The sequence below is a fragment of the Telopea speciosissima genome, chromosome 7 (genome assembly GCF_018873765.1).
Source record: "Telopea speciosissima isolate NSW1024214 ecotype Mountain lineage chromosome 7, Tspe_v1, whole genome shotgun sequence".
Lineage (NCBI taxonomy): Eukaryota > Viridiplantae > Streptophyta > Magnoliopsida > Proteales > Proteaceae > Telopea > Telopea speciosissima.
This window is the reverse complement of record NC_057922.1, coordinates 64,642,331-64,652,250: the sequence shown is the minus strand read 5'-3', so window position 1 is coordinate 64,652,250 and position 9,920 is coordinate 64,642,331. Positions and strand designations below refer to the sequence as shown.

The window sequence follows — 9,920 nt, the reverse complement described above, 5'->3', positions numbered from 1 at the left end:
CATGGAGCGGCGTACTGGAAAAACAAAAAAGGAAGAAGAAGAAGCCCATCCCAAAACTAAACCGATGACTTGTGGTCTTGTGCCTTAGCTTTAGCTTTAGGGGCGTGACTCTTGTCATTAAAGAGTTGAATTACTTAAGAGACTCATTTAAGAAAAAGAGTGTTCCACAGATTTCAATCAATCTTCGGTCTTTCAGTGCTGGCTGTGCTGCTATTGATACGGTAAGCATTGTACAAGATTTTTAATGAAATTTTGTGAAATTAATCGAAATGTTTTGGTTTCACAAGCTGTCGAAATGAAACAGACTACAATACTAAAGAATTACAATGTTTCAACAGAAATTTCGTTATTTCGATGAAATTTTGACCATGTTTTGGATTTTGGTATTGCTTTGGATAAACCCTTTGTATAAAATGCATGGCATTCGAAATTTCACAGTTTCGTTGAAATTTTGACCATGTTTCGAGTTTCAATATCGTTTTGTTTGTTTCGACTCCAAAGAGGAAAACTTCCTGGAAAATCATAGTTTTTGTGATTTTTCATTAAATCTCTTCTATATTTTTATATTGAACCATGAATAACATTTGATAATTATGAAATGGTTTCTAATTTTATGTTTATTCATTCTTAAAGCATATTTTAGTTGATATAATTGAATTATGTGTGTCTCAATACTAAATTTTATGTATACAATATCATACAACGTTTCGCGTACACTACCAACTTAGGGTTCAAAGTCAAACCATCATGTTGTATGTGTGTTTTTTTTTTTTTTTAAATCAATCCAAGGGCTCTATTGTGTTTAAAATGCCTAAAATATGATTTCCTAGAAGTTTTGAGAACTATTAATTATTTGAGCCTCAAAACCACTATTAGCAAAAAAGCGTTTAAAACTCCATTTTAAACACGTTCCCGTTTTTTACCGTTTTAAATACGTTTTGCCATATACTTTCCAAACATACAGGAAAAAAGGTAAACGGCAAGCATTTCCGTTTTAAACATGTTTAAAACACGTTTTCCTTTTTTTTTTTGCCTTTTTTTAATACCTTGGACTTAACTGACCATATCTCTCACTCCCGAACTCTGATTGGCCAGATTCTTTCACCGATGTAAAGATGACTCGAAGGGCTACATTTTTCATGATATCACCTTCAATTAAAAGTCAATGCATGGATACCGAAAATAGAAGCATGTATTTCAAATAAAAATTCCTCAATTTATATGAGAATAGTGCCATTTTCTGGTTTCGTTTTTTTGAAATATAAATGTTTAAAACCCGTACCATCCGTTTTCCATTTTTTTACCGTTCTCCGATTTTTTTTTTGACCGTTTTATTTGATTGTCCATTTGCAGTTTTTTACCATTTAAAACCCGAACCGTAAGATTTCATTTTTTTGCTGTTCGCATTTTTTCTAACTATGCTCGAAACCATCAACCGAAACCTGATGACCGAAATTTTGCAATTTTGTAAAATATTTCAGTTTCGAGCCTGACTCAAAACCTTGAACCTTGACAATAAGGGCCACATCATGATTCATGAGTGACAATCATCTTAACCATTGCATGAATGTAAGCATGGCGTTCAAGAACACCAAAAGCTACTTGCACTATTTGGTTTTAATCAATAGCCATGAGTTTGTGCTCTAGTTTACCACGGTTGGTTTACACTGAACTTGTCACCATACCAAATTTGCTCTTGTGAACAGTCATTTTTGTCCCGTATACAACATAAATAGTAATACAAAAATTCTTGTGCCATACAGAACCGTCGGATTTCATAATGTCTCAGATCTTATATGGTGACATCTCAATGTAACCTAATCAAAATTAAACTTTTGATTCAAAATGTATAATAAACTATTACAAGGATTAGATGGGGATCACCGCGGAGGGCATTTATGTCCATTCCCCTCTCCATTTATTTGACGTATATGCAACATGTGATCCCTATTCTAACCCCATGTAGGGGTCAGACAAAATTTAGAGAACCAACAGTTAAATGCCAAGTGGCTTATTTGTTGTAGTGTAGAAAGCCAAAGACCATAAACCTGTTGATAACATTATCTGTTGTGATATCCCTTTTTATCTTCACCCTTTTCTGTGTCCAATTATTGAAAATTGATTTTGAAGAATTATTGGCTCTTTGACATCAACCACAAGAATCCTTAATTTTCTATCACCAGGATACTTCTTAAGTGGACAATTTTGGTCTTTTATTAATTAAATATTTAGGCTGTGTTTGGTATGCATTTTAGGTCGATTTTGCATTCTCAAATGATAATGCGAAATCGACCTAGAATGCATTCCAATCCAGGAATACATACCAAACGCTGAACAATGAACCATAAATTTAAATGATTTTCTCAATTTAGAGAAGCAAAGGAAGAACTCAATCTAAATTTATTGAGAAGAAGATCAATAACACAAGGATCCTTAGTAGCTTAGCTTTAGCAGAAAGAAAGTAAACTAACAAGAGGAGAAGAAGAAGAAGAAGAATCTGCATTCTCCACAGAGAGAGAGAGAGAGAGAGAGAGATTAATTAGCCAGTACCACCAAGGACAGCCTTGAGCTTCTTCACCTGAGCATCATCAAGGAATGTTGTTTTCTCCACAAGTTCAGAAGGCAAGTCATTGGCAAACAATGCAAAATCCAATATTTGGAGACCAGGGATGGGGCTACTGAAGCTAACAAAAGCAATGGCTGTAAGCCCGCCTGCATTCACCTGGAAATGAAGCAACCCTTTTGGGAAAACCATGATATCACCCACTTTGAGTACCTTCAAGTAAACAGTATTAGCAGAAGAAGAGATGAATCCAGCAAGGATGGAGCCCTGAATCACCACTAGCACCTCTGATCCACCTGGATGAGTATGAAATGGGACAACACCACCAGGTGCAATGTCTAAACGTGCCATGGAAATCCCAAGCCCATTTACTCCTGGGAATTGGGTTGCAAAAGCTGGAGTCACTGCAGCTTTGATGATGTTAGAGGTGTTACCAGCCACGCCGAGGCCGGTAAACACGAAGTCATCGACGGTGACTTTCGCAGGCATCTTGCAGGAATAGCCTGCAGGGCCTTCTGGGGCCATGAAATCTGCTACACAGAAGTCTTGGACTGCACCATGAGAAAGGGAAGAGGTAGAAAAGAAGAAGAGAGCAAGAAGGAAAATGTGAAACATTTTTCACTGAGACTTGCTTGTGTGTTTGTTTGGGGTTGAAGGACTCAGTCTTGTATGGGTCAGGTTCCCCTTATATAGAGACTAAAATAGAATAAGGATGAGACCATCAGCTTGGAAACTACCCTAGATATTCTCACCTTGGTTAATGTTTAGTTCAATTTTGATGTGAGGCAGTGAAGGAGAGTGAATTAGAGTGAGAGAGTAACGATGGAAACTGAGCTGTGAAGCATGTGACAACTGGGAGGCAAATGATCTTTCCCTTTTTCAACCAAAAAAAAAACAAACAGATCTTTCTCTTCTTATAAAACGAGAACTCTCTTTTTGTCCTAGAATGGATATTACTGTTCCTTTTTTGTTTTTGTTTTTGGGATTGGTGTGTGATTTGTGTGATTACACCTTCATAAAAAAAAAAAGAAGGGGTGTGTGGGTATAGTTTTACATCGGGTGTGTAAGTGTGGTGTGTGTTATGTATATCCGCCATTCTACGATCCTAAAAGTCGATTAACCTTTTGGGATTGGTGTGTGGTTTGTGTGATTACACTTTCATCAAAAAAAAAAAAAAGAGAAAGTGTAGGTGTGATGTGTGGTGTGTGGTGTGTATATCCGCCATTCCACGGTCCTAAAAGTCAGTTAACCTTTTGGGATTGGTGTGTAGTTTGTGTGATTATACTTTCATAAAAAAAAAAAGAAGGGGTGTGTGGGTTTAATCCCACACCGGGTGTGCGAGTGTGGTGTGTGTTATATATATCCGCCATTCCACGGTCCTAAAAGTCGATTAACCTTTTGGGATTGGTGTGTGTGGTTTGTGTGATTACACTTTCATCAAAAACAAGAAGGGGTGTGAGAGTATGGTATTTGTTGTGTATATCCTCCATTCCAAGGTCCTAAAAGTCGGTTAACCTTTTGGGATTGATGTGTGGTTTGTGTCATTACACTTTCATTAAAAAAAAAGAAGGGGTGTGTGAGTGTGGTGTGTGTTGTGTATATTCGCAATTCCACGATCCTAAAAGTTGGTTAACTTTTTGGGATTGGTGTGTAGTTTGTGTGATCACAGAACGGGTGTGTAAGTGTGGTGTGTGTTGTGTATATCTACCATTCCACGGTCCTAAAAGTCGGTTAACTTTTTGGGATTGGTGTGTGGTTTGTGTGATTACACTTTCATCAAAAAAAAGAAGGGGTGTGTGAGTATGGTGTGTGTTGTGTATATCCATCATTCCACGGTCCTAAAAGTCGATTAATCTTTTGGGATTGATGTATGGTTTGTGTGATTGCACTTTCGTCAAAAACAAGAAGCGGTGTGTGGGGTTAGTCCCACATCAGGTGTGTGAGTATGGTGTGTGTTGTGTATATTCGTCATTCCATGGTCCTAAAAGTTGGTTAACCTTTTGGGGTTCGTGAGTGGTTTGTGTGATTACACTTTCATTAAAAAAAAAAAAAAAAAAACAATCTACTTCACTGGTTATGGGGAAAAAAATCTCTACTTGGTGGTGTCTTCTATGCCCTCTCACAAAGCACTGTGAGATGACGCCTCTGCCTCTGGGTAGATGCCCAGGCATGCTCACCCATTGGCCCAGATGCTTGTGTAGAGACCATGCGACCAAGTACAGATCTCTTACCCATATATATATATATATGGGAGAATGTTCTTTGTGCCGCAGCGCAGGCTGCGCCCAGGCACATGGGCAGCCTATGCAGGGGGCAAGGTGGTCATTGCGCCCACCCCCATGTGCCTGGGCGCTGCCTGCCTAAAACTGATGTTTTCCTTTTGGGATCTCTTGCTTTCTAGATGGGTTCAAACACTAACCGATTTGGGGAAAAAATTTTCAGTTTCAAACCCTAAACGACTTGGGGAAGATGAGGGCAATTTGGTCATTTTATTCTTTAATTTTAATGGGTTTTTATCAGAGGGGCATTTTGGTCATTAGATTTCCTGAAACTAACGTCTAACATTCTAAATTAACGGACTGGACCAAAGTGCTACAATATTTTGAAAGTAAAGGGAAGTTTACAATTAGAAAAGTTATAGGGAAGCATTTAGACAAATGGGCATTTTCGGGGGGCATTTGTTAAAAACCCTATATATATATATGCACAATAACATGGTCATCACCATAATCAGTGTCATCTAACATTCTTATGTGGCAATTAACTAATTTGCAAAATCTTGATTTTTTTAACCAAATTTTCAAAATCTTGTTAATATTGTAATGAAGCTCCTCCTGAGTTCAAGCCAATAATACTCCCAATTCAATTCACTTTTTGTATTACTGTCTAATATAAAACATTTACTTAGTACTCTTATTTCAGTTGTAGTTACTAAAGTTAGCATGCGGCATGTGGACCTCGCTCATGACTATGCTATATCAGTTAGGAGCCTAGGACTTCTATTGAATATTTTCTTCACAAAAAAAAGAAAGGGTAAATTACATGTCACTCCCTGGTTTTCAAACGAAACTTAGATCATCCCTTGATTTTTGAAAAAACTCAAATCACCCCCTTTACAATAACGGTGTTAGTTTGCTATTAGTTATTGGTGTGAAAGGACTTTTTTACCCTTGTACTAAAACATTAGAATTAAATTTACAATACTACCCTTCTTTCATCTTCAACATTGGTCAAGGGTAGTTTAGGGATTTAAATTTATTTAACTGGTTGACATCATCACTTAACAGCATAAACTAACGGTAGCGACTAATTTGTCATATTGGGGTCTAAACTAGGGGTGATTTGAGTTTTTTCAAAAACCAAGGGGTGATCTAAGTTTCATTTGAAAACTAGGGGGTGAGGTGTAATTTACCCAAAAAGAAAAAGAGACAGATTAGTGAAGTCTTGAGATTGTTGTACCTAGTGAAGTCTTTACTAGAGAGGACTAATTTTATTGTTTTAGATTTGTGTAAAATTGAATTTGCATTATTTGGTGAATCAATTCACTTGAGAGTAATTACCCATTTAAGCCTTATGGTCTATATCAGATAGTGACATCTCAATGCAACCTTACCATAAGAGGCTACTAGCTGTGTGGAGAGGATTAATAAACATTTTCAGGGAGACTTTTGATTAAAAATGTATGTGGAACTCATTTGCTATGGACTCTTACAAGGGTTAGCTGGGGCTCATGGAGGGCATTTATACCCCCACCCCTGAAATCCCAATTCTAACGAATAATTATCACCTCCAATTCCTCTAATAGGGGGGAGTGGACCCCACCTTGGGCAGTGTTTTCACGTAGGGGGTAGGGTGGTCATTTTCAACCCCATGTGAGGAATTGGAGGAAATGAAGGGGACAGCAAATTGGAGGGGATAACGATTCAGTTCTAACCCATGTAGGGGTCAGAAAAAAATTTAGAGAACCAAGTGGCTTATTTTTTAACCTGTAGAAAGCCATAGACCATAAACGAATTGATAACATTATCTGTTTGGGGGGGGGGGGGGGGGGATATTCCCATTTGTCCAATCATTGAAAATTGATTAGAAAAATCATTGTCCCTTTGACGTCAATATTAAGAATCCTTAGAGCTGGACCTTTATCCGCTGCTGTAACTGGAGCGCTGCTGTGCGCCAGTTACAGCAGCGGATAAAAATTCCTTAGAGCTCTCTACAACCAGGAGGAAAAAGGACAGTTCTTATGTGGACAATTCTAGTTTCTGATATATTAGAGATTTATAGAACAATGAACCACAAACTTTAATTGATTTTCTCAATTAGAGAAACAAAGGAAGAACTCAATCTACATTTACAATTGAGCAGAAGATTAATGCTTAGCTCTTACAATATCAATAACAAGGATCCTTAGTAGCTTAGCTTTTGGTAGAAAGAAGGAAACTAAGAAGAAGAAGAAAAGGAAGGATTTGCACTCTCCAGAGAAAGAGAGAGAGAGAGAGAGAGACTAATTAGCCAGTACCACCAAGGACAGCCTTGAGCTTCTTCACTTGGGCATCATCAAGGAATGTTGTCTTCTCCACGAGAGCAGAAGGCAAGTTATTGGCAAACAATGCAAAATCCAGTATCTGGAGACCAGGGCTGGGGCTACTGAAGCTAACAAAAGCGATGGCCGTAATCCCACGTGCATTCACCTGGAAATGAAGCAACCCTTTTGGGAAGACCATGATTTCACCTCTCTTGAGTGTCTTCATGTAAACAGTATTAGCAGAAGAAGAGATGAATCCAGCAAGGATGGAGCCCTGTACCACTACTAGCACCTCTGATCCACCTGGATGAGTGTGCAGTGGAACAACACCACCAGGTGCAAGGTCCAAACGTGCCATGGAAATCCCAAGCCCATTAACCCCTGGGAATTGGGCCGCAAAAGCTGGAGTCACTGCTGCCTTGATGATGTTAGAGGTGTTACCACCCTTGACAAGGCCGGTGAACACAAAGTCATCAACCGTGACATTTGCAGGCATCTTGCAGGAATAGCCTGCAGGGCCTTCTGGGGCCATGAAGTCTGCTACACAGAAGTCTTGGACGGCACCATGAGAAGGAAAAGGGGAGGAGAAGAAGAAGAAGAGGACAGCAAGGATGAAGATTTGGAACATTTTTCACTGAGACTTGCTTGTGTGTTTGTTTGGGGTTCTAGTACTCAAGTCTTGTAGGGGTCAGGTTCTCCTTATATAGAAACTACAAATAGAATAAGGATGAGACCATCAGCTTGGAACCTACCATAGACATTTTCACTTGGTTAATGTGTAATTCAATTTTGAAGTGAGACAGTGAAGGAGAGTGAGTTGGAGTGAAAGAGAAACATTGGAACCTGAGCTGTGAAGCATGTGACAACTTGGGGGCATAGGATCCTTCTCTTCAAAGAAAACAAGAACTCTCTTTTTTGTCCCAGAATGGATATTTGTACTCAGGAAAACAACAAATAGGAAAGAACATTACCTGTCTTTTAGCTTTAACAGAATAAGCATTAATTGAATGATATATTTATGAACATGTAAAAAGGGAGATATGCATCCACAAAAACCAAGGTCATCACCACAATCAATGCCATCTAACATTCTTGTGTGGCAAAAAACTTGTTTTCAAAATCTTATTACTATTATAATGAACAGTTAAGTGTATGAACTGTGAAGCTCCTCCTAATTTCAAGCCAATAATCCAATCCCAAGTCAGTTCATGCACAACTGGCATGTTCATACCTTCATATTGGTAACTTAGTGAATACGTAATTTGTGTCTTTGATTAGTGAAGTCTTTATTGTTTCTACCCCAAAAAACAAAAGGAAGATTAGTGAAGTCCCGGGATTGACGCAGATGATTAGTGAAGTTTTTGCCTCAAGAGGATTAATTTTACTGTTTTAGATTTCTGTAAAATTGGTGAATCAATTCACAAAAGAATCAACAAGTTTTGGTGAATCAGTACCTAAGATACCCAAGATTTTACATTTGCGGTCCATGGACACATGGAAAGACTGAAGAGTGAGCTAGGAGAAGTTCATAAGAAGACATATGACAGCTAAAAGATGCCTCTGCTAAGTCTTCTTCTCGCCATCACTTCAAAAGATGACCACACAAAATCTTGTGGATCATAAAAATTCCTTGCCTGTGGGTCTTTTTAGGAGTCTGGAAACAAAACTACAAATGTTTTACTTGTACCAACAAAGAATATATCTTGTATTGTGTTGTATTAGTATATCCCATATTAATATGGAAAACTATTGATGTAATCCCATGTCTACAGCTCAATTGTCTTGTTTTTCCTGCTGACTTTAGTTGCATAATATGAACGAATACATGAAAGCCTTACAAACATATTAACCTTACTAGGCAGCTTCTTCTGGCACAACCAAACCCAGAATTCTCGGAAGGCTTTTTGGGCACCATCAAGGATTGCCAGTACGAGGGAAAAACACGTAAACAAGTTATACGAACTCTATAAACCACCCCACCCCAGCAATGAAAATCTGTGGAGAAACCTTGTTTTCCAATGATTAACCTTTGGGACACCCATCCCAAGTCTTACTGGAAATTGTTTTCCACAAGGGTGAAACTTGAAACTTGAAAGTAGGCATGGATAGAACTTTCACTTTCATACTAACTTGAAATCCAAGCTAGATGATTTTAGTTGGATAACAGCTTTTCTAGAATCCAATGACTATGCAGAAAATGCTAGTTAAGTCTGCAATTCTTTCAAAATGGCTGGCTCAAGCTCAGCATCGATGGGGCCTTTGAGATTTCATTTCCAACTAAGGGAGGCTATATCGGTTGGATTTTTTCTTGATAAAATGGTAAATGTATGGTGACAGCAGTTGGATATCAATGCACAGAAGAATGGATGCATAACAAATAGTTGTTTAGGTTCAATGCTACAAATTTTATGCCTGGCTATGAAGAACTTGGCTATGGCGCATCCTAATAATAGTAACTCTATGTACTAGGCAGTTTCAGATTGTCTGGAGAAAATGTCATTAGATATGGTCATGAACACACTGAGCTCTTACCTTATGGTAAAACTAGGGCTAGAAATGGGCTTGGCAGAATACCCTGAATGGTGATATCAACTGATCTTGTGTCGCCGGACATGTATAAGAAGCCAATGTACATACCCAAGATCTAGAACCTCTATCCTGTAAAGATTCAAAGCCAATTAGAGGAAGAAAACAAAAAAAAGGTAGAGATGCACCTTGAGGACACCATTATTATCAGCAGCTGAGCTTGGTGGATCCCGGCAAAGTCTGTGAAGAAACAGGGGTAAATAGACCTGGCCAGCCGGTTTTTTCGGAGCGATCCTCCTCCAATCCCGA

The 9,920-nt window shown here is 38.4% G+C and overlaps 2 protein-coding genes across 2 annotated transcripts; both read right to left on the bottom strand.

Moving 5' to 3' along the window:
• Positions 1–2,482: 2,482 nt before the first annotated feature.
• LOC122667429 (auxin-binding protein ABP19a-like) lies at positions 2,483–3,246 on the bottom strand. Its single transcript, XM_043863697.1, has one exon. It carries the CDS (start codon positions 3,176–3,178, stop codon positions 2,540–2,542), a length of 639 nt encoding a protein of 212 aa, XP_043719632.1. The 5' UTR covers positions 3,179–3,246; the 3' UTR covers positions 2,483–2,539.
• A 3,596-nt stretch (positions 3,247–6,842) lies between these two features.
• LOC122666758 (auxin-binding protein ABP19a-like) lies at positions 6,843–7,767 on the bottom strand. The gene has a single exon (XM_043862822.1). The coding sequence runs from the start codon at positions 7,711–7,713 to the stop codon at positions 7,069–7,071; it is 645 nt and encodes a 214-aa protein (XP_043718757.1). The 5' UTR covers positions 7,714–7,767; the 3' UTR covers positions 6,843–7,068.
• Positions 7,768–9,920: the final 2,153 nt, after the last annotated feature.

Coding starts and splice junctions, on each gene's coding strand:
- LOC122667429 (XM_043863697.1), bottom strand. CDS start 3,178: ATGTTTCACATTTTCCTTCTTGCTCTCTTCTTCTTTTCTACCTCTTCC.
- LOC122666758 (XM_043862822.1), bottom strand. CDS start 7,713: ATGTTCCAAATCTTCATCCTTGCTGTCCTCTTCTTCTTCTTCTCCTCC.